The sequence below is a fragment of the Heterodontus francisci genome, chromosome 5 (genome assembly GCF_036365525.1).
Source record: "Heterodontus francisci isolate sHetFra1 chromosome 5, sHetFra1.hap1, whole genome shotgun sequence".
Classification (NCBI taxonomy): domain Eukaryota; kingdom Metazoa; phylum Chordata; class Chondrichthyes; order Heterodontiformes; family Heterodontidae; genus Heterodontus; species Heterodontus francisci.
In genome coordinates, this window is record NC_090375.1 from 23,058,877 (window position 1) to 23,084,349 (window position 25,473).

Sequence of the window (25,473 nt, forward strand, 5' to 3'; positions counted from 1 at the left end):
AAAGAACAAAGATAATTACAGCACAGGAACAGGCCCTTCGGCCCTCCAAGCCTGCGCCGATCCAGATCCTCTCTCTAAACATGTCGCCTATTTTCTAAGGTTCTGTATCTCTTTTCTTCCTGCCCATTCATGTATCTGTCTAGATACATCTTAAAAGACTCCATCGTGCCCGCATCTACCACCTCCGCTGGCAATGCGTTCCAGGTGCCCACCACCCTCTGCGTAAAGAACTTTCCACGCATATCCCCCCTAAACTTTTCCCCTTTCACTTTGAACTCGTGTCCTCTAGTAATTGAAACCCTCACTCTGGGAAAAAGCCTCTTGCTATCCACCCTGTCTATACTTCTCATGATTTTGTACACCTCAATCAGGTCCCCCCTCAACCTCCGTCTTTCTAATGAAAATAATCCTAATCTGCTCAACCTCTCTTCATATTCTCTCTTTGCCAGTCTTACTTTCCTCTTCACCTCCCCTCTCAACTTTCTGAATTTGGCCCAGTTCTCGCTTGAAGAATTCACCCGACATGCATTTTTTTTTGGTTCATCATATTCTCTATCTCATCATCCAAGGAGCCCTGTTTTTGGCTCCCTTAACTTTCGCCCTTGATGGAATTTGTCATTGGCAAGTCCAGCATTTGTTGCCCATCCCTAATTGACTTTCAACTGAATAGCTTTCTCGGCCATTTCAGAGGGCAATTAGGAATCAGTGCTGTGGTCTGGAATCACATGTAGGCCAGACCAGGTAAGGATGGCAGATTTCCTTCCCTAAAGAACATTAGGTGATCTAGATAGGTTTTTATGACAATCAATGATAGTTTCATGGCACCATTACTGAGATTAGCTTTCAATTCCAGATTTTGTTTAAGTAACTGAATTTTTAATTAATAGAATTTAAATTCCACCAGCTACCTTGGTAGGATTTGAACCAGTGTCCCCAGAGCATTAGCTTGGGCCTCTGGATTACTAGTCCAATGACATTACCACTATGTCACTGTCTCCCCTACCTTGCCTGTACCTGAAGCATCTCTTCCTTGAAGATAACCCATTGTTCCATTACAGTTTTGCCTGCCAGCCTTTGGTTCCATTCTTCCCTGGATAAATCCCTTCTCATCGCATTGAAATTAGCTCTCTTCCAATCTCGACATACTTCTTTATTTTGTTCCTTGCCTTTCTGCATTACTATTCTAAACCTTATGATACAATGATCACTGTTACCCAAGTGCTCCCCGACAGACACTTGGTCCACCTCATTTCCCAGCACCAGATCCGGCAATGTCTCGTTTCTAGTTGGGCTGAGCACATCATGCCCTGAACACATTTCAGAAATTCCTCCCCCTCCTTACCTTTACTCAAATTATCCCAAATCAATATTTGGGTAATTAAAGTCCCCCAACATCACCATTCTATTGTCCTTGCACAGCTCTGTGATTTCCCTGCAGATTTGCAGCTCTCTCTCGCGCTCTCACCATTTGGAGGCCTATAGAATACCCCAAGTAATGTGATCATATCTTTTTTGCTTCTCCACTCTAACCAAATGGTTTCTGTCCTTGCCCTCTCAAGAACATCCTCAATTTCCAAAACTGCAATGTCTTCCCTAATCAGTACTGTCACCTCTCTTTTGTCCTTCTCTATCTTTTCTGAACGCTTTATATCCTTATGAACTAGGATGAGTAGGCTATTCAGCCCCTCGAGCCTGCTCAGCCATTCTATAAGATCATGGTTGATCTGCTTGTGGACAACTCCACTTTCTTGCCTACCCGATACCCTTTGCCTCCCTCGTTTGTCAAGAAGGGGCAGCACAGTGGTGCAGTGGTTAGCACCGCAGCCTCACAGCTCCAGCGACCCAGGTTCAGTTCTGGGTACTGCCTGTGCGGAGTTTGCAAGTTCTCCCTGTGACCGCGTGGGTTTCTGCCGGGTGCTCCAGTTTCCTACCACAGCCAAAGACTTGCAGGTTCATAGGTAAATTGGTCATTGTAAATTGCCCCTAGTGTAGGTAGGTGGTAGGAGAATTGAGATAAGGTGGGGATGTGGTAGGGAATATGGGATTAATGTAGGATTAGTATAAAATGGGTGGTTGATGGTTGGCACAGACTCGGTGGGCCGAAGGGCCTGTTTCAGTGCTGTATCTCTCTATGACTCTAATCTGTCTAGCTCTACCTTAAAAACATTCAATGACCCTGCCTCCAACACTCTCCGGAGGAGAGTTCCACAGACTCACGGCCCTCAGAAAAAATTTCTCCGTATCTCTGTCCTAAATGGAAGACCCCTAGTTTTAGTCTCTCCCACAAGGGGAAACATCCTTTCAAAATCCACCGTGTTAAGTCCCCCCAGGATCTTGTATGTCTCAATAAGATCACCTCTCATCCTTCTGAACTCCAATAAATAGAGACCCAACCTGTCCAACCTTTCCTCATAATATAATTCTCTCATCTCAGGAATCAGTCAAGTGAACCTTCGCTGAACTGCTTCCAATGCAATTATATTTCTTCTTAAGTAAGGAAACCAAAACAGATACTCTAGATGTGGTCTCACCAATGTCCTGTACAACTGTTGCAAAACATCTTTTACATTCCATTCCCCTTGCAATAAATGACAACAGTGCATTTGCCTTCTTAAATCACTTGCTGTACCTGCAGACTAACATTTTGTGTTTCATGTACTAGGAGACCAAATCCCTCTGCATCTCAATTTTGCAATCTCTCTCCATTTAAATAATACGTTGCTTTTCTAGTTACTCTCTTCCTTTTGATATACCTATAAAAACTCTTACAATCTGTTTCATGTTCCTGGCTAGTTTACTCTCATTCTATTTTTTTTTAAATCAGCTTTTTGGTGGCCCTTTGCTGGCATCTAAAACTTTCCCAAATTCTCAGACTTACTACTCTTTTTTGAGAGCTTTGTAAGCCTTTTCTTAGCATTTTTCCTATGACAGATGTTAAGCTAACTGGCCTGTAGTTTCCTGCTTTCTGTCTTCCTCCATCCTTGAATAGTGGAGATAAATTCGCTATTTTCCAATCATATAGGACCTTTCCAGAATCTAGGGAATTTTGGAAAATTAAAACCAATGCATCCATTATCTCAGCAGCCACCTGCTTTAAGACCCTAGGATGAAGTCCATCAGGACCTGGGGACTTGTCAGCTTTTAGTTCTAATAATTTTCTCAGTACCCTTTCCCTGGTAATGGTAATTGCTTTAAGTTCCTCCCTCCCAACTCTTGATTCACAATTATTTCTGGGATGTTATTTGTGTCCTCTACAGCGAAGGCAAATGCAAAAAAATCTGTCCAGTTCCTCTGCCATCTGCTTATTTTCCACGGTTAACTCCCCAGTCTCTCTCTCTCTCTCTATATAGAGGACCAGCACTCATTTTACTTACTCTTTTCCTTTCTAAATACTTGTACCAACTCTTACTCTCCGTTTTTATATTTCTAGCTAGCTTTCTCTCGCACTCTAATTTCTTTCATTATTCGCTGTTTTTTATATTCTGTCCAATCACTACTCTTTGCTGAATTGTACATTTTTTCTTTCAATTTGATACTATCTTTTACTTTAGTTAGCCACGGGTGGTGCATCCTTCCCCTAGAGTCTCTCTCTCTCTCTCTCACTGGAATGCATCTTTGTTGAGTGTAATGAAATATCTCCTTAAATGTCTGCCACTGCATCTCTGCTGACCTATCCCTTAACCTAATTTCCCAGTTTACTTTCGTGAGCTCGGTCTTCAAACACTCAATTACCCTTATTTAAATTTATTAGTCTTAGATCCACTTTTCACACCCTCAAACTGAATGCGAAATTCAATCATGTGATTACTGCTATCTCGGGGCACCTTCACTATGAGGTCATTAATTTATCCTGTCCCGCTGCATGGTACCAGATCTAGTATAGCCTGCTCTCAGCTTGGCTCTAGAGCACGCTGTTCTAAGAAACTGTCCCGAAAACACTCCATGAACACACATCTTCCAGGCTACTTTTGCCAATCTGATTCGTCCAATCTATCTGTAGATTTACATCACTCATGATTATTGATGTACCTTTCTCACGAACCCCCATTATTCTTTCCCATCTTCCTCGTCCTACAGTGTGGTTACTGTTAGGGGGCCTATAAACTACTCCAACAAGTGACTTCCTACCTTTACTATTTCTTATCTCTTCCCAAACTGATTCCATATCTTGATTTTTAGAAAAATCGATTTTCTGGTCACAATCACATTGCTGTTTGTGGGAGCTTTCTATGAGCAAATTGGCTGCCGCAATTCCCATAACAGTGACTGTACTTCAATCATCATTCATTGGCTAAAAATCACTTTGGGATGTCCTGAGGTCATGAAAGGTACTATACAAATACAAGTTCTTTCCTTTTTCACGCTGCAAAGGCATTATCTGTTTTACCATCAGGTGTACAAATTAAATTTCCCTGGAGCTCTCAATCCAAGGATTATCCAAGTGACTATCCACTTTCAAATTAAAATGTTTTACTGGTACAGTGCACATAAAAAAAATTAATTAGAACACGATAGACGACATTTTTGCTAGATAAAGGTCATATTCTAACAATTAAGGCAATACAATTGTCTAAAGTTCTTTTTTTTTTGGAAGATGTTAATTTTGAACATTGTGGTGCCTTAATCTCCTTGTACCATTTGTATGTAAATTTCCAAAGCAATAAGTCAATTGAGCCAGCATTGCTAGACTGAGGTTACTAATTTTGAATTAGAACTGGATTGTAGTGTTGAGAAAATGGTCAAATAACTTACTCTTCAAACAGCGGAAAATAAACAAGGAATTCAGGGACATTAACTACTCCTTCCAAGTTAAAGTCATACTGGCAGCCGAAGAGGGGGTATTCGCCTTTCTTTTGAAATGTTACACTGTACAAATTGTTTCCAAACGAGTTGGTTTCTGATGTTTCCAGGCGTTTTCTGAAGAGGAAAGAAAGAAACTGAAGTAATGCTAATGCATGACTGTAAACTGTCAGTAAAAAAAAATGTAAATAATGGTTATAAAAATGTCAGATCCTCTTAAACTAGCTAAAGTACCTAGAAGACACAATTTGCATTGTAATAGTAGTTAAGGACAGATATAATTTACTAAATTATTAGAAAGTAGCCAACAGAACTGAAAAAGATCAAGAGACAATTAGAAACTAGAAACATTTGTTGAAGGAAACAAAGCTAAATTTTGAGAGATGAAGTGGGCACCACTTAACAAAGTATGATTTGTGAAAGGAGAATCAAGATGGATTCAGGTAAGGGTGCTAATGTCTGCCAGAGGGGACTTTTTTTTGTAAGATAACACCAACATGATAAAACAAGGTTCCATGTCAGCAATTAATAGGCAAGGTAACGGGTCCAGGATTAAGAGATGAAATGTCATGCTTCACGAAAAACTGAAGGACAGGAAAAAGAGGATAGGCATAAAATGCAAATTTTTTTTTTTAGGTTGACAAAGATTACAAAGTAGGCTCCACTGGGGTCAGTCCTGGGGCCCCCATCTACCTCCAAAATATAGCATCGACTTGGGATGTCATATCATAAGCAAAATCTCAGAATTGGTAGATACAAATATAGGAAGAAGGACCAATGAGCCAAATTCAGCAAGCTTTAGATTTTGGATTAACTTGGCAAATAGGTGGCAAGGGTCAGCTATTTACAATGTATATGTTACGATCAAGGTGGGAGCAATGCACTGTCAATTCGCAGCATATTAAGTTTTCCCACCTACCGTAAAACAGCCAAATTAAACACTTTCACCTTCAGAATGAAATACACCACCAAACCAGGTATCTTTAGACAACAAATTAACTATTTATTAATAGACTAAACCTTAACACTATTAAGATAAATTTATGTCTAAAGACCTTATAACTTCTTATTTAACCTAACCCCTGTGCACTCACACATATATTTGAAATCTAACAGTTAACTGTTTAATTTAAAACAGTGTTTTAAAAATTAGCTGTTTCTTAAAAATAAATAACTGGGTTGTAAGTCTTTGTGGGTTATGTTCCTGATGGGTGAGGTATCCAAGTGTAGAAAAAAATAATCAGATGCCACTCGAAGTCTCTACGCAGATTTGATGAACAGTCTTTACTTGACAGGCATTCAAAGCACTTCAGCTGCAGCAGGCATCACACAATTCTTATTTTACTGCGAATTCCAGAAAATAAAATCAGTCGAGAGTCAATCTTGAAGCAAAGACTTCTTAGATTGGAAGTTAAGAAAAGGAATTTTGCTACCTCCAGCAATACAAATGTTCTTTTCAAAAGTTTTTTTTTCCTTCTTAGGCAATTAACACAGCCTATGGCTCATTGTAGAATTTCTGCTGAGAGAATTCTCTTCCTTCAAGACACTACGCTGGTGTCTCTCAAAACTGTTTTCAGCCAGTCCCTGCATGTAGTCAAATTGTTTCAGTGCACCATGTGACATCTCTCTCCTGCTGTGGCCTAAGAGACAGGTGCAGCTGTGGCACACTGTACCTTAGTTTTTAAGGGCAACACTGTTTTAATCAAAGGAGAAAAAAAACTGTTCCATGACAGTATGTCAATGATACAGATGAGAGGTCCAAGTGTAATATATTCAAGATTTCTGATGATACCAAGTTAGAGTTTAGTGCGGAAGACCTTAGCAGACAAAATGTGAGGTGTAAAAAGTTATCCACTTTGGTAGGAAAAATAGAAAAAGGAGAATTTTTTTTTTTAAAAACAATGACAACTTGTATTTATATAGCACCTTAAACATAAAATGTCCCAAGGCACTTCACAGGGGTATTAACAAAACATATGACACCAAGCCGCATAAGGAGATATTAGGACAGATGACCAAAAGCTTGGTCAGAAGCTGTAGGTTTTAAGGAGCAACTTAAAGGAGGAAAATGAGGTAGAGAAGCAGAGGGGTTTAGGGAGGGAATTCCAAAGCTTAAAGCCCAGGCCACAGAAGGCCTGGCCGCCAATGGTGACAAAATTAAAATCGGGGATGCTCAAGAAGGCAGAATTAGATGAGTGCAAATATCTCAGAGGAATGGAGGAAGTTAGCGATAGGGAGAGGCGCCATGGAGGGATTTGAAACAAGAATTTTAAAATTAAGGCATTGTTTAACCAAGGGGCAGTATAGGTCAGCAAGCACATGGATGATTTTGGATAACTTCAAGTTTACTGTGAGTAGAAAATGAGAAGCCAGCCAAGAATGGGTTAGAATATTCAAGTTTAGAGGCAACAAATGCATGGTTTCAGCAGCAGATAAGCTGAGGCAGGAGCAGGATCAGTCAATGTTGCAGAGGCAGAGATGAGCAATCTAAGTGATGGTGCAGTGAGACAAGGAAATGCTGGTCTTCAGAGGGACCTGGGTGTCCTTGTTCACAAATCACAGAAAGTAAGCATGCAAGTAGAGCAAGCAATTAGGAAAGCACATCGTACATCAAACTTTATTACAAAGGGATTGGAGTATAAGAGTAAAGAAGTCATAATGCAATTATAAAGGGCCTTGATGAAACTACAGCTGGAGTGCTATCCAAGGAAGGATATATATGCCTTAGAGGGAGAGCAACAAAGGTTCACTAGACTGATTTCTGGGATGAGGGGATTGTCCTATGAGGAGAGATCAAGTAGATTAGGCCTATATTCTGAAGGAGCTTGACAGAATAGATGCTGCGAGGATGTTGACCCTGGTTGGGGAGTCTACAACTAGGGATCACAGTCAGTCTCAAAAGACGGGGATGGCAATTTCAGACAGAGATGCGGAGAAATTTCTTCACTCAAAGGAGTTGCAAATCTTTGGAATTCTCACCCCAGTGTGTTAATTGTGTTTAATTGTATGCAGGTGGAGGGCATTAACTGGGGATTCACATGTGCTTATATAAAACAGGAACAGACTGAAGAAGCTGTGGTCGTTGGGTGAGGTGGTGCATGTTTGTAATGTGCATCTCTAAATAAAAGCTTATAAAAGTATATAAAGATTGGCTCCAGGTCTATCCTTCACAGCCTAGAATTCTGGAATATAACAGAACTGTGGATGCTAAGTTGTTGAGTATATTAAAAGACAGAAATTGAAAGATTTTTGAAGACTAAGGGATTTGAGGGATATAGGAATAAGGCGGGAAGGTGGAGTTGAGGTTGAAGACCAGTCATAATCATGTCGAATGGTGGAGTAGGCTCGAAGGTCTACTCCTGCTCCTATTTATATATTATGCTCACAAATCCAATGAAACATTAATTCATTGTCTCAGGATGTGGACATCCCTAGTTGACTTTGAGTAAATGGTGGTGGGGTTTCTTGAACCACTGAAGTCTGTGTGGCGAAGGTATGTCCATAGCACTGTTCAGCAGGGAGTTGCAGGGTTTTCACCGAGTCATGATGCTTCAAGTCAGGATGGCATGTGACATGGAGGGCAGTTTGAAGGGAATGGGGTTCCCATGCACCTGCTGCCTCTGTCATTCTAGATGGTGCAGGTCATTAGCTTGGGAGGTGCTGCTGAAAAAAATCTTGGTGAGTTACTGCAGAGCATCCTGTAGATGGTATACCTTGCAACTATAGTTTGCTGGTGAAGGGAGTGGATGTTTAGGTGAGTGCATGAGATGCCAATCAAACTGACTGGTTTGTCCTGGATGTTGTTGAGATTTGAGAGTGCGGTTGCAGCTGCAAGCAAGTGGGAATCTCTTCTGTCACACTCCTGTAAGTAGAGGGGAAACTCTGCAGAATCAAGGGGTAAACCACTCGCAGGAGAACACAATCTCAAATATGGGAACAAAGAACCAAGAAGGCAAATTCAGTCCATAAAAATCAGGAAAGTTATTGGAGTTTGAGTTGGTAAATCTATGAACCCAACAGAACAGTGTTTGGATGTAGTGAAAGAGACAAGATACTGGATTGTATTAGAAGAGGAATCAAGTTCAAGCTAAAAACACATTGTTGTTGAACAAGGTACTTGTCACACCCACACCTGGAGTCTTCAGATCAGCTAATCTGAGAAAGGATAGTATGACAGGAGGCAGTTACAGACGCAAACAACAAAAGATAATTCTGGTGATGTGATTTCACTGAGGAATGGTGAAGCAGCTGAGCTTGTTTCCTTTGGAAAATGAATAACTTCAAGGTGATATAATTAAGGTTTCTATGGTTATAAAGTAAACTATTAAAACAAAACATTGGTCACCACAATGAAATATTCAAATACCAATCAGCACAAGTTAAACATTAGCAAGAAGGGAATTAAAGCAAAACTACTTCACCCAAAAGATACAGCTATGGAATGAGTTACCAGGGAAGACCTAGACACACAACTAAATGCACTTCTGGAAGTGTGAATCTAATTTAGGGTTTTGTCATTCAATCTTCTTGCCATCGTTTTCTTCCCACACACACGTTGCATTATTTGGCAAGGATAAAACTGTTCACACCAAGATAAACTTAGACTCACACAAGTTCAAAAGCATTTGGTGTCGTGCCAATAAAGTACCCTCCAGGACGCAAGCGATCACAGGCATTCTTTAGCATGGTGTCTGCCTGTTGCAATGTCTCGAAGGAATAGTGGTAGACAAACTGACAGCTGCAGATATCAAAGACTGTGTCAGGATCCTGGTATTTCTCAGTCAGTAACTCCTACAAAAAAGTACAGTAAAAGCATTTACATTAATTGTACATAAATACTGAAACCAAACAGCATAACAAGAATGTAAAAATATATGATTCTTAAAACAACTTTTTTCCCACCTGCCTCTTTTGAGTGTGTTTCCAGTTATGTTGCGACATATAGCACTGTGACCAATCTTTTTTTAAAAAAACTAAGCCTTATGCACATTTTACACCCTACCCCTAGTCACATCAATCATAACTAAGTTTCCAACTTTCTTTAATGGACATTTATGAAAGATATCAAGGAGAGGGGGTGCAGAGGAGATTTACTGAAGATATGTATAAAGTCTCCTCTAGTTAAAAATTGATTTTGCTACAGTCACAATAACTGTATTTAGTAATTAATTCACCAAGCGTCAGCCTACTTAGATAGTAGACACTCGCCACCCACATCTAGTCTCCCTCAATCTCCAGATGAGAAAGAATGCAATGCTGTAGCAGGAGCAACCAACTCGACTCACTTAGATGAGAGCCAAATGCGTTTCCTGACACAGATTATACACATTTTGCTAAATGATTACACCCATTTACTTAGCTGTCAAAGTAAAATTGACATTTTGACCAACTTCTGTACTGCAGAGGTCTTTTGGAACCAGAGGTTTACAGTAAAGAAGCAGGCCAGTTAACTGATCATGTTTATAACAGTTCTTTGCAAGAGCAGTCCAAAACGAATCCCATTGTTCTACCTTGTATGTTCCCCCTATTATAAACTAACACAAGCTCCAAATTACTGAGAGGTTCATGTATAGTTTACTCCATTCAATTTATAATTGAATACAAATTATCTGCTAATTCAATTCAGCTTAATTCAACTGATTGGATAAATCATTGAAAACAAATGTGAATCAGAAGCAGACTGTATAACTTGGAAATGTATTGGAAAAGTACAAGGTATTGTAAAAACTGAAAAAGTTATGGGTCGCTAGTAACCAGATTATGAATAAAACAATGGATTATCGCAAAAAAAATCTTCCTGAATTTATGATTATAGATTCATTACTGCTAAATTAAAAAGGACAATTTTATAGCAACATTATACTTCTAAATGTTGCAAAATGTCTACATTTATTAAGATTTTCATAAAATGTAAAATTATATTATGGTGAATTATAGAAATGAAGCACAGATATTCCTAAATTTGAAGGATTTTACCTTGGTGCAGTCCGCTTTTATAAACTCTGCAGCAAAAAGATGTTCATTCGAATAACTTCTGCTTTTCATGTCATCATATCGCTGAATGCACTGTTCCACAGAAATATCAGCAATATCTGTTAGAGGAAGACGGGTGAAAAAGCATTTAATCAATCATTCTCATGAATTGAACATGAAGATACAATTTTTCTTATGAATTTTGTACTTCTTCATTCAACACTGTGCTCCTTCTCTCCAATTTCCTAGGTAAATTCAGTGCCAGAAATAGCACCTCTGAGACAATAGACCAATGCCCAGTCCAGCCTGAAATGGCATTTAAAATAGGAAAGACAATGAGGCAATACTGAATACAAAAGGACGTCTCCTTTGCAAGACACTCAAGAAGCTTGACACCACCTAAGACAATCCATTTGACTGGCACCCCATCCACCACTGTAAACATTCACTCCCTCCACCACCAGCACTCCATGGCTGCATTGTATACCACTACACGATGTACTGCTGAAGCTTCTGCAACAGTACCTCCCAAACATGCAACCTCTACCAACTAGAAGGCAAGAGTAGCAAGCGCATGGGAACACCACCACCTGCAAGCTCCCCTCTTTGTCCCATACCTTCCTGACCTGGAAATGTGTCACTGTTCCATCAGTCACTGGGTCAAAATCCCAGAATTTCCTCCTTCACGGCACAATGGGAGTATCTTCACCAGTGACTCTTAAGAGTTCAAGGCAGCAGCTCACCACCAGTTTTTCAAGGACAATTAGAGGTGGTTAATAAATGCTGGCCTTGCTAGCGACACCCACATCCCAGGAATGAATATGAAATTATTTCACAATTTAAATGCTAAAATAGACCGAGGTCTGAAAAGATAACACAAGCTCCATTTTGCCAAGAGGTTAATGAATAGTGAAAGAAATTTATTAAATTAAGTGGTCAGAATTGATCTCAATTGGAGGAAACTGGCTTAAAGGGACCTAAAAACAGAATGAAATTGGAAAATTATTCAGTAACCAAATAAATTGAACTGTATGCTAATTCAACTCTATTGGACTTAGCAACTGCCAAACAGCTGCCGTTATTTAAATCTTAAGTGCTGATGACTTGGTTTAGTAAAAATAGCAAAAACATGTTCAGGTAGCTCTTTCCAACAATTTTCTTTCTTTTTAAAAAAGGATTTAAAATGGTAAACTTAAAAAACTATCGTTTGAATCTGCATGTTATTTAAGTCTTAAAATTAAGTTATATTTTAATTAAATTTATTAAAAATCTTTAATGACAATTCATGCACCAACTCAAAGATAAGAGTGAAGCACACAATCCAAATGTTTTATAAACTGCTCAGTTCTGGACCAATTTCCAAAATGGAATTAGTCTCTTCTCTTGTCTCCGCCGCAAATTACTTACCAACACAAACCAGTTTGCTAATTTGTCCTTTTTTCCACTTCAGTAAATCACCACCTTTTCCACAACCGAGGTCCAAGACAGAGATGTTGCGTCTACTCTTCTGCTTCACCTTTTCAAGATACTCTCCTGCAATAAGCAATAAAGATGTTTGCAATTTATCTCAACATTTCTTGAATTTCAGAGCCTGCCTTTTATTAACTATTAAACCTCGTTTTTACTTGGAGACCAACGTGGTTCATGGTGAGCCATGAAATGATAGCAGAAAATGTTAGACATGCACAGCTAGAAGTCAAGGTTACATTTTATCATAACTTGTAATCTCATTCGGATGAGTAGTCACATCCAAATCTTTTGTTTTATTCTTTCATGGGAAGTGGGCGTCACTAGCAAGGCCAGTGTTTGGTGCCCTTCCCTAAATACCCTTGATAGCTCACTAGGCTATGTCAGAGGGCAGTTAAGAGTCAACTACATTGCTGTGGCTCTGGAGTCACATGCAGGCCAAGCAAGGATGGCAGATTTCCTTCCCTAAAGGACATTAGTGAACCAGATGGGTTTTTACGACAATCAATGATAGTATTGGTGCCATTAGTTTTCAATTCCACATTTTTATTAACTGAATTTAGATCCCACCAGCTGCCATGGTGGGATTTGAACCTGTGTCCCCAGGACATTTGCCTGCGCCTCTGGATTACTACCTCTGACATTACCACTACACTATCGCCTCCCCTTCTCCCTAAAATCCATCTTTCTCTTTCAGATGCTTGCCTTCCTACTGCAAATTTAATTTCAGATCTCTAGTATTTTCCAGTCTTTCTACGATGTAAAATGGCCCACTTGATGACAACTTTACAAGTACATAATAGCATGGCTTGACTATTTCAGATTAATACAGACAACTCAAAGTTGCAGCAATTGCACTACAATGATTAAGTGTTCTGTAACCCAACAAATCCCATTCCAATGCCACCACTATACACGGGAAACAAAATCCTCCCTATTTCCATAGTGCACATGATTGTGGGGGAAAGAATATAGAATGGAGACACAGCAGTGATTTCCAAGCATTTCTGTGTTTAGGCGATGGGAATCAACTGACTGATCTTCATTCTCGTGATTCAGGGTATCTTCTGACCTTTGCCTGGTAATCACCAAGATATGCATTTAAAACAATGTAAATAACTGACAATTCTACAGTTTCAACTATTCAGTGTTAAAATACAAATATGATAGCATCCAAATCAAAGACTTTCTATACTGAATCTCAGATTTGGCAGTCTATTCCAACATATTCAGCCTATGCACGTTTTATTTTAAAGAGCCCTACAGATTATTTGATCAACTACTGAAATTTCAAACTCAAGGTGGATGCAAAAGATCCTATGGCACTACTTTGAAAAAGAGCAGGAGTGTTCTCCTCTGTTTCCTGGCCAATATTCATCCCTCAACCGGCACCCAAAAAGAGACTATCTGGTCATTATCACATTGCCGTTTGTGGGAGCTTATTGTGCGCAAATTGGCTGCCACATTTCCTACATTACGACAGCGGCTATGTTACATTGGTTGTAAAGTGCTTTTGGACGCCCTGAGGTCGTGAAAGGCGCTATATAAATACAAGATTTCCTTTTTTCCCTTGAAGTAGAAATGCAATATAAATCAGATTACAAACATACCAATAAGGACGCTCTTGATCCAATTGTTGAAGTTGCGCATGTAAAAGATACGACTCTGATTGCGAACTGCCAATCCGCATTCTTGGAGCTCATTGTAGTGAGCAGCCACTTTACTGCAGTGTCCTTCATCTATTTTCTGATTCAAAGAAACAAAAATAAAAGTTGAAAAGTCTAGTACAAAAATATGCTTTGTGTAATTGTTTGCAGATCTCAACTTGAAAAGATTCTTGATGACATGGGTAGAGAAATTATACAGCGAACGGGGAGTAACAGTTTTCACCATGAACTAATTTTATCAGTAGATTTACAGAATGCTTTTTGCAAAAGCAACCATATGGTCAACATTCCGATCAGTGCGAGACTTCTACCAGTGACATTTAGGACTTAGCAAAACGCTCAAAATTTACTACCAAAATGCAAAGTAGATTTCTCACAATACAGGAGGCACATACTATTGCTGTAGGTTTCATGCATCAAAGTTATTAATGGACTATTGACAGAGGCTAAAGTCAAGTCCTCCCACATCCATTCCTGGCCATCATCACTCTACGTTGCTTTTCTAAAGTGATGTTGCTCTATGAAACTCCAGATAGTGTTGATTTTATCCAATAATATTTTGAACACAGAGTTTCAAAGGCAAGTTTAAACAAAATCCTGATTTTTTTTCCAGAACAGGAATCTATTATCAGACAGGAATGGAAATGCATTTTGAAAAAAAAAGACATTTTCTGCAGTTCGTTTCCCTGAAGTCTGACTGCCATGGATCTCCACCTGTCTGTCCTGCCCTCACGTATTCTACATAGGTCAACTGCATCCAGTCCATTATATGTCATCCATTTTCTTCTCTGCTTCCCTCTCCTAGTTTTCTGTTGCTCTTTCCTTCCAATAATTGCCTCTGTCTGCCTTCTGTTCTGGAACTCACTGCCTGAAAGGGTAGTTGAGGCAGAAACCCACAACTCATTCAAAAGGACTCTGGATATGCACCTCAAGTGCCATAATCTTCAGGGCTATGGACCAAATGCTGGAAGGTGGGATTAGACTGGGTGGATCGTTTTTCAGTCGGAACAGATACGATGGGCCAAGTGGCCTCTTTCTGTGCCGTAAACTTTCTATGATTCTATATCGATTTTGAAATCTTTCTATAACTCATTTTAATGAGATGCAATAATCTACAAAGATCTTTATTTTGCATTAAAATTTATCTTGCATGTCGGTAGATGCATTTAAAGGCATTACTGCTCTAACACTGTACCCCTTTTGGCTACCAGTCTTCCTGTCATCACACTCTCCATTTAATGCAGCCCATGAGCATTATCAAGTCTGAAGCTCATCACGTGTGTGTACCATCATGTCTTTTTCGGGGGTTGGTGTTTTCACCTGTAGCCACCATGCATCTGATGTAAAATTGCTGTCATATAATTTAATTGCTTTAAAAAGTTCAAAATGCAAAGCTATTTATAAAGGACAAATAAGGCTATTCAATAAGTAAAGAAACCCAGTGTATCCAATCCCATTATGGACAAATACAGCTCTCAGTGAACTTCAGATGCCCAGTTACAGGCTAAATTTAATTCCAATTGGTTTGATGCAATTACAACTTTTAGAGGTCCATACTGAAAAAATAAGACATGGCGACTCAATTTTTCCTTCATTTAAACCTAAATAATGGCAAAAATATTCACGTTAATACAGAAGGAAGAATGTGGCAAAATACATGAAATTATAAATAAATTAGCAGAATGGGCATGTTACTGACAAATTCATTTGAATATACACAAGCGTGAAGATGGTTCATTTTGGTAGGAAGGACAAGGCGGCCACATACTGCTTGGATTACAAAAGTCCGAATGGGGTACAGGAACAAAGGAACCTAGGGGTACAGATACACAAATCACAAAGTACTGATGCAGGTTAATAAGTCCTTAGAAGCAACCCAAGCACGAATTCATTTCTAGAGCGATAGAATTGAAAAGCAGGAAAGGTATCTTAAACTCATAGAACCTTGGTTAGACCACACTTGAGCATTATGCACAGTTCCAGTCTCCATGTTATAAAAAGGTCATAGAGGTATTGGGTAAAGTGCAAAAAAGATTCATACAGGTGATACCAGAACTGAGACGCTATAACTATCAGGAAAAAGACTGAAGAGGCTGGGCTCTTTTCTCCAGAAAAGGCTGAGGGGTGATCCTATAGAGGTTTTTATTATGATGGAAGAGGGTGAAAGGGTAGACATGGAGAAAATGTTTCCACTTGTGGGTGAGACCACAACTAAAAACCATAAATACAAGATTGCAACTAATAAAGTGTGATGAGAATGTGGAACTCGCTACCACAAGAAGTTGCAGCAAGCAGCATAGATGCCTTTAAGGCAAAGCTCCAGACAAGCACGAGGGAGAAAGGACTAGAAGCATATGCTGATGGCATTAGATGAAGAGGGGTGGGAAAAGGCCATGTGGAGTGTAAACACTGGCACAGACCAAATGGGCTTGTTATGCTGTAGACTCAATGTAGCTCTGTGGCCCGGATTTGGCAATCAGCAGCAAAGCAAGGGCGCGCGCTGCTGACCTCAAAGAAAGCTGCCCTGACAGATTCATCAACCGCTGCAGCAAGAACTTTAACATGCAATTGATTGCAGCGCTCTTTAATGGGTGCCCAGCGTGGAGCTGCAGTGATGCCATCAAGCTGCCTATCATAATAAAGAATTCTCAGACAGCCAACCAGGAAATGAAAAGCACTAATAATCAAATCACTTTTTAAAAAAAATTTACAGAGAGCAAAATAAAGATTGGGACACAACGTACACAGGATGATGGGAGAAGTTAAAATACCACGAACAAACTTTAAAATAAATTTTAAACATCTAGTAATTAATCATAAGGGAGACATTTAACAACATTCCACAATTAAAACATTTTTTCAGGGCCAGGTCAGTTGTCCAGCAGTAGTTATTTCTCAGTTCGCAGTTAAAACCCCAGTTATACTGAACAATACTTAACCTTTTATGCGGTTTCGAACAGCAATGTGAGAACAGAAAGCAGGAAGGTCTCACCAGATCAACTAATTTCACTGATTGCTGACTCTGGGGGAGGGCCCACAGCACAACCTGTGGCAGAATAGTGAATGACAGTCCGCAACTAAACGCTGACACCTCACTGCCAAAAAACCCACAAATTTCGTGCCTGTGGATTCATCCCACATACAAATAAAAGAAACTGGGCATCTATAGCAAGACGCATATTATTTACAATTAGGCATGCAAAACCTACTTCGGTTTTCAGAACATAATTGTGTTGTAACTGTTTAAATTAAATCTCACAGCACAGGGGATGTGGCTCAAATGGAAGAATGCTCGCTTAACATGCGAGAGGTAGAGGGATCAACACCCTTGGGGCTACCATTGACCAGAAACTGAACTGGAGTAGTCATATAAATACCGTGGCTACAAGAGCAGGTCAGGGGCGAGGAATCCTGCGGTGAGTAATTCACCTCCTGACTCCCCAAAACCTGTCCACCATCTACAAGGCACAAGTCAGGAGTGTGATGGAATACTCTCCACTTGCCTGGATGGGTGCAGCTCCAACAACACTCAAGAAGCTCGACACCATCCAGAACAAAGCAGCCTGCTTGATAGGCACACCATCCACAAATATTCACTCCCTCCGCCACCGACGTACAGTGGCAGCAGTGTGTACCATCTACAAGATGCACTGCAGCAACGCACCAAGGTTCCTTCGACAGCACCTTCATAACCCGCAAATTCTACCACCTCGACGGACAAGAGCAGCCGATGCATGGGATCACCACCTGCAAGTTCCCCTCCAAGTCACACACCATCCTGACTTGGAACTATATCGCCATTCCTTCACTGTCGCTGGGTCAAAATCCTGGAACTCCCTTCCTAACAGCACTGTGGGTGTACCTACCCACATGGACCGCAGCGGTTCAAGAAGGCAGCTCACCACCACCTTCTCAAGGACAATTAGGCATAGCCAGTGATGCCCACATCCCATGAATGAATAAAAAAAAAGATCAACGGCTGCATTCTCCACTCTACTTTGTTTGTGTTATGAGAAAAGGTTGAGCAGGTTGGGCCTATACTCACTGGAGTTTACATACAAATATACGAATGAGGAGGAGTAGGCCACTCGGCCCTTTGAGCCTGAACCACCATTCCACCCCCTCCTTGTTTAGGAGATTGAGAGATGATCTTATTGACACGTATAAGATTCTAAGGGAGCTTGACAGGGTAGATGCTGTGAGGATGTTTCCCCTCTTGGGGGAATCTGGAACTAGGGGGCACAGTTTAGAAACATAGAAAATAGGAGGAGTAGGCCATTCGGCCCTTCAGGCCTGCTCCGCCATTCAAAAGAGATCATAGCTGATCGTCTAATTCAGTACCCTGTTCCCACTTTCTCCCCATATCCCTTGATCCCTTTGGCATTAATATATCTATCTCCTTCTTGAATATATTTAATGACTTGGCCTCCACTACCATCTGCAGGTTCACCACCCTGAGTGAAGAAATTTCTCCTCAACTCGGTTCTAAATGGCATACCCCGTATCCTGAAACTGTGACCCCCGGTTCTAGACTCCCCAGCTATCAGGAACATCCTTCCTGCATCTAGCCTGTCAAGTTCTGTTAGAATTTTATAGGTTTCTACAAGATCCCCTCTCATTCTTCTAAACTCTAGTGAATATAGGCCTAGTCGACCCAATCTCTCCTCATACGTCAATCCTGCCATCCCAGGAATCAGCCGAGTAAATCTTCTTTGGACTCCCTCCATGGCAAGAACATCCTTCCTCAGATAAAGAGACCAAAACTGCACACAATACTCCAGATGTGGTCTCATCAAGGCCCTGTATAACAGCAGTAAGACATCCTTGTTTCTGTACTCAAATCCTCTTGCAATGAAGGCCAATATACCATTCACCTTCCTAACTGCTTGCTGCACCTGAATGCTTGCTTTCAGCAACTGGTATACAAGGACACCCAGGTCTCCTTGCACCTCCCTCTTCCCCAATCTATCACCATTCAGATAATCTACCTTTCTGCTTTTACAACCAAAGTGGATAACCTCACATTTATCCACATTATACTGCATCTGCCATGCATTTGCCCACTCACCCAACTTGTCCAAATCACATTGGAGCTTCTTTGTATCCTCCTCACAGCTCACAATCCCACCCAGCTTTGTGTCATCTGCAAACTTGGAAAGGATACATTTAGTTCCCTCACCCAAGTCATGAATATATATTGTGAATAGCTGGGGCCCAAGAACTGATCCCTGCAGTACCCCACTAGTCACTGCCTGCCACCCGGAAAAAGATCTTTTTATTCCTACTCTGTTTCGTGTTTGTCAACCAATTCTCAATCCATGCCAGTATCTTACCCCCAATCCGATGTACTTTAATTTTTGCACACTAACCTCTTATGTGGGACCTTATCAAAAGCCTTCTGACAATCCGAATATACCATATCCACTGGTTCTCTCTTATCTATTCTACTAGTTACATCCTCAAAAAACTCCAGTAGATTCGTTAAGCATGATTTCCCTTTCATAACCCCATGCTGACATCGTCAAATCCTGTTCATGTTTTCCAGGTGTTCTGCTATCATATCCTTTATAATAGACTCTAGCATTTTCCCCACTACTGATGTAAGGCTAACTGCTCTGTAATTTCCTGTTTTTTCTTTCCCTCCTTTTTTAAATAGTGGGGTTACATTTGCCATCTTTGAATCTGTAGGAACTGCTCCAGAGTATATAGAATTTTGGAAGATGACCACCAATACATCCACTATTTCCAGGACCACTTCCTTTAGTACTCTGGGATGTAGATTATCAGGCCCTGGGGATTTGTCAGCCTTTAACCCCATTAATTTCCCAAGCACCATTTGTTTTTTAACTAATACTGATTTCCTTTAGTTCCTCCCTCTCATTAGACCCTTGGTTCCCTAACATTTCTGGGAGGTTATTTGTGTCCTCCTTTGTGAAGACAGAACCAAAATATGTGTTTAATTGGTCTGCCATTTCTTTGTTCTGCATTATAATTTCCCCCGTTTCTGACTGTAAGGGATCTACATTTGTCTTCTCTAATCTTTTTCCCTTCACTTATTTATAGAAGCTTTTACAGTCAGTTTTTATGTTCCCCGCAAGTTTACTCTCGTACACTAAACTCATACCCTGCTTAATCAACCTCTTTGTCCTCCTTTGCTGAATTCTAAACTGCTCCCAATCCTCAGACTTGCTGCTTTTTCTGGAAATTTTATATGCCTCCTCTTTGGATCTAATACTATCCCTAATTTCTTTTGTAAGCCACGGTTGAGCCAGCTTTCTGGTTTTAAATTAAGGGGTCTCCCATTTAAGACAGAAGTTAGGAGGAATTTCTTCTCTCAGAAGGTTGTTAGCATTTGGAATTCTCTTCCCCAGTGAGCAGCGGAGGTTGTGTTATTGAATACATTCAAGGCTGAGTTAGACAGATTTTTGACTGACAAGGGAGTCAAGGGTTATGGGAGCAGGTAGGAGTGGAGTTAAGGCCACAATCAGATCAGCCACGATCTTATTGAATGGCGGAGCAGGCTCGAGGGGCTACTCCTACGCCTATTTCTTATGTTATGATATGTTCTTAGGAGTTAAGCTTATCTTCAAGGCCAGCTATTACATGAATCTATTTTAAATGTTAATAATGAAAATGACTGCTGACCTGTGAATCCAAAATTAAATGAATATAGGCAGTCTTAAACTGGTTTCTAGTGAACCTAATTTGGAAACAAGTTAGTGACCTTGCTCAAAGAAAGCATATGAATGGCTACAATTGAAAGTGGAAAGGTTGCACTGGTACAGTAGAGTTGCTTTTCCGAGGTCGTGATTAAGACATTACTGAGAAAGAACAGAGAACTTCTTAAACTGGTGTTCCATCATTAAATACATTTAAGGCTGGGATCGATTTTTGGTCTCCCTGGGAATCAAGGGATAAGGGGAGCGAGCAGGGAAGTGGAACTGAAGCCCAAGGTCAGCCATGTGCGAAGCCCAAGATCAGCCATGATCGTACTGAATGGCGGAGCAGGATCGACAGGCCACATGGTCTACGCCTGCTCCTATTTCTTATGGTGTTGCTGGTAAGGCCAGCATTTACTGCCCATCCCTTGAGATGGTAGTGGTGTGTGACTTGCCAGGTCATTTCACAGGGCATGTAAGAGTAAACCACATTGTTGTGGGTCTGGAGTCATATGTAGGCTAGATCAGGTAAAAACAGCAGATTTCCTTCCCTAAAGAACCAGATGGATTTTTACAACAATTTGGTAGTTTCATGGTCATTACTGAGACTAGCTTTTTGATTCAGATTTTAACTAATTGAATTTAAATTCCCCAGCTGTTATGGTGGGATTTCAGGTCTCCAGATCATTAGTCCAATAACAATCACTATGCTACCATACCTCTATTGATGACTACAGCTGTAACTCAATAACTACCCTACAATTTCTGCTGGCTCAGTTTTAATGATCCCCAGAACCAAACAGCTCAATCCCCAAACTCAGAGGAAAAGACAACTGACGTAAGATCAGAGTGGGGAGTATCACCCTTCAGCAAGAACAGCTATCTTCAAGAAGAGAAAGAGAAAGCAGTCAATTCAGCTCTAAACTGAACAATCCAAAGTGTGCGTTCAGGGGAGAGATACATAAAACAGTCAAATCCAGCTGTACTAACTTATGTTTAAACAAATGGTCGCTGAAATATGAACTCCAAATTTTATTTGCATTTATCAGACACTTCACTGAATTTCATTGCAGTGTCTCAATACTTTCTTTACACTTCCTTTCTGAACCTATATTGGATTCATGTATTTATAATTGCTCACTCTGAGGAGGACAAGGTTTGATGTTATTTTTCACAAACAGAAATAGTGTGGGCATAGCGATCTACTAGCACAATGCTGATACCATTCTGTAGCCTCTCAATACTACGCTTCGCCAAAGTGGCATGCTTAGGTATTTTTATTCATCTGTGGCGAGGCCACCATTTATCACCCATCCCTAATTGCCCTTGAACTGAGTGGCTTGCTAAGCCACTTCAGAGGGCATTTTAAGAGTCAACCACATTGCTGTGGGTCGGGAGTCACCTGTAGGCTAGACCAGGTAGGAACAGCAGATTTCCTTCCAGATGAGTTTTTTTTTTTACAACAATCGACAATGGTTTAATTCCAGATTTATTAATTGAATTCAAATTTCACCATCTGCCGTGATGGGATCTGAACCCATGTCTGAGCATTAGCCTGGGCTCTGGATTACTAGTCCCATGACATTACCACTACGGTACCACCTCCGCCCTCGGTGTCAGCCAAAGCCACATTAAATATAAGGACATAATAAGACCATTTGATCCTTCAAGGCTGCTCCACCTTTTAATAAAATCATAGCAGATCTTCTACTTCAACTCCACGTTCCCACACTATCCCCATATCCCTCAATTCCTGTATAAACCAAAAAAATTGTCTGGTCTTGAATATATTCTCAACAACTGAGCATCCACACAGCTTTCTGGGATCCGGAACTCCAAACATTCACCCCCTTAAGTGAAGAAATTTCTCCTCACCCCAGTCATAAATGGACAATCCCTTATCCTCAGACTATGTCCGCTAGTTCCCGACTCCCCAGCCAAGAGAAACATCATCCCAGCATCTACCCGGTCAAGCCCCTTTTGAATTTTATACATCAAATGTGCAAGAGAAACCCTGAAGGAAAGTACCTGGTCATTGCCGAATGGCACAGTGGGGATCACGAATTAATAAAGTACAGATAGGACCTTCAATCTCAACACCTTACTTGAACCCTGGCACAAATTGGGACAGCAGCCTATATCCACTGTCCCTTATCCTGGAAGAGAGTTACTGTTCATGGCCAGTGCCCAAAACTCACATCTGTAGAGACAGTGGATTCTTCAGTTGACTTCAGCATCACTGACCTCGAATTAGCAACAACATGCCCATTTATCAGACACTTCTCAGTTGTTCTTATCCTCAACAGATTACAACAAGAAAACAAAAATGGCAACTTTCTCAACCATAAAAGTCACCAGGGGTTACCAGGCATCATCACTGCTTCAGATCATCAACGCCAACGGAGGGAATGTACAGTTAATGGGGATTATTGTGGATGAGGTTACAACGTATCTGCATTCCTTCGGAACCGAACACATTTACAAATGTAGGCGCTACCCCGCCCCCCCACCTCCCCTTTACAAGCTGAGGTGCAAACCCCCCCCCCCCCCCGTTTACAAGCTGAGGCAAATTCCCCCCCCCACCCTTTACAAGCTGAGGTGCAAACCCCCACCTCCCCCCCCCCCATTTACAAGCTGACGAAGACCCGACCCCCCTCCTTTACAAGCTGAGGCGCAAACTCCTCCTCCCCCCCTTTACAAGCTGAGGCGCAAACTCCTCCTCCCCCCCCCCCTTTACAAGCTGAGGCGCAAACTCCTCCTCCCCCCCCTTTACAAGCTGAGGCGCAAACTCCTCCTCCCCCCCTTTACAAGCTGAGGCGCAAACTCCTCCTCCCCCCCTTTACAAGCTGAGGCGCAAACTCCTCCTCCCCCCCTTTACAAGCTGAGGCGCAAACTCCTCCTCCCCCCCCTTTACAAGCTGAGGCGCAAACTCCTCCTCCCCCCCCTTTACAAGCTGAGGCGCAAACTCCTCCACCCCCCCTTTACAAGCTGAGGCGCAAACTCCTCCACCCCCCCTTTACAAGCTGAGGTGCAAACTCCTCCTCCCCCCCTTTACAAGCTGAGGCGCAAACTCCTCCTCCCCCCCTTTACAAGCTGAGGCGCAAACTCCTCCTCCCCCCCTTTACAAGCTGAGGCGCAAACTCCTCCTCCCCCCCTTTACAAGCTGAGGCGCAAACTCCTCCTCCCCCCCTTTACAAGCTGAGGCGCAAACTCCTCCTCTCCCCTTTACAAGCTGAGGCGCAAACTCCTCCTCCCCCCCTTTACAAGCTGAGGCGAATACCCCACCACCCCTTTACAAGCTGAGGCACAAACTCCCACCCACCCCCCCTTTACAAGCTAAGGCACAAACTCCCACCCCCCCCCCCCCTTAACAAGCTGAGGCGAATACCCCACCACCCCTTTACAAGCTGAGGCACAAACTCCCACCCCCCTCCTCTCTTTACAAGCTGAGGCACAAACTCCCACCCCCCATTTACAAGCTGAAGCCAATACCCCATCCCCACATTTACAAACTGAGTTGCAAACCCCCAACCCCCCGCAACCACCCTTTACAAACTGAGGCGATACAGCAATGCCCCCAACCTTTACAAGCTGAAGTGTAAACCGCCCACACCCTTTAGAAGCTAAGGCGCAGCTCCTCCCCCCCCCCCCCCCCCCCAACCCCAACCCTTCACAAAACGAGCTACAATTCCCCCACCGCCCGCCCCCTTTTTACAAGCAGAGCCACATTCCATCCCCACACCACCACCTCCTCCCTTTGTAAAGCAAATATATTTGTGCAAGATTTGGATAAATGATGTAGCCACTGGTGCCTACGGGGGCTCATAATCTTCCCCACCCAGACCCCGGCCATCGCCCCCCGCTACAGCCACCACCTACCCGGAGTTTCCTCCCCGGTTCCTCCTCCTCCTCCTCCTCCTCCGCCCGGTGCTTGCGTTTCTCGGGGCTTCTAACGCCGGTGGCGGGATTGGGATTGGCAGCGCCGCTCTTCCCCGGAGACCGGCGCTCCTGCTCCGCCGAGCTGCTCATGTTTCCTGGGGGCTGCGGCTGTCGCTCTCCCGGGTTATACCGGGCGATCGCTTCTTTAATTTAATTAAAACGCTTCAAACGCAATCACACTCACAACACCCTATCCAACCTCCCACTACTTCCGGCTGCCAGGCGAACTCTGACACCCCCCCCCCCCATCACTTTCTCCTTCCGGTTCATACGCATGGCGGCGGTTGTCATGGAGACCACCACAGCTCCATTGGAATCATTACAACTAGTGGAGTCGCCAAGAAAAAGACTTGCATTTATATCGCACCTTTCAAGACCTCAGGATGTTCCAAGTCACTTTACAGCAATGAAGTACTTTTTGAAGTGCAGTTACCTCTTTAATATGGGAAACACAGCTCCCAAACTGCGCACAGCAAGATCCCACAAGCAGCAAGGTTTGATAAAGGAAGATCAACTTGAACTACTCTCAGGCAAAGATGATGACCTCAAATTATTTCAAGAGATCCAGAGGTGGCATGAGGATTTTTCTTGTTTTACCCGGTGAGTTGTTGTGATCTGGAGTGGGCTGACTGAGAAGCAGATTCACTAGTAACTTTCAAAATGTGAGAATAAAAAATACTGAAATGTTGTTTCTACAGCTTGTGGAAAATTACCAAGAAGTCATGTCTACACAACATAATGAAATCACTGAACAAGGGAACTGATAAGGGGATGTGAGTAAAGACCTTGAGACAGTACGGCAGTTAAAAATTGTGCTTATGCAGAGAAAAGAAAAACAGCAAGAGTTAGAACAAAGGATGTAGTGAATGAGTAACTGACAGCTGCAAGTTAAAACACACACAATGGAGAGCCAAATAAGGTAAAACAAAAACAAGAGTTAGGGGCTAGAAAGTTAGAGTAGGGGGAGA

The 25,473-nt window shown here is 41.8% G+C and overlaps 1 protein-coding gene across 1 annotated transcript in view; it reads right to left on the reverse strand.

Annotated features, from left to right (window-relative positions):
• The window catches only part of rnmt (RNA (guanine-7-) methyltransferase), a 43,850-nt gene extending 19,128 nt beyond the window's left edge, over positions 1-24,722 (reverse strand). Inside the window, exons 1-6 of the mRNA XM_068030778.1 lie at positions 24,446-24,722; positions 13,851-13,986; positions 12,181-12,306; positions 10,777-10,892; positions 9,410-9,591; positions 4,753-4,917 (exon numbers count right to left, since the gene is read on the reverse strand). Coding sequence (XP_067886879.1) covers positions 4,753-4,917; positions 9,410-9,591; positions 10,777-10,892; positions 12,181-12,306; positions 13,851-13,986; positions 24,446-24,595 — 875 coding nt within the window. The 5' untranslated portion in view covers positions 24,596-24,722. The remainder of the gene's footprint in view (positions 1-4,752; positions 4,918-9,409; positions 9,592-10,776; positions 10,893-12,180; positions 12,307-13,850; positions 13,987-24,445) is intronic.
• Between the last annotated feature and the right edge of the window lie 751 nt (positions 24,723-25,473).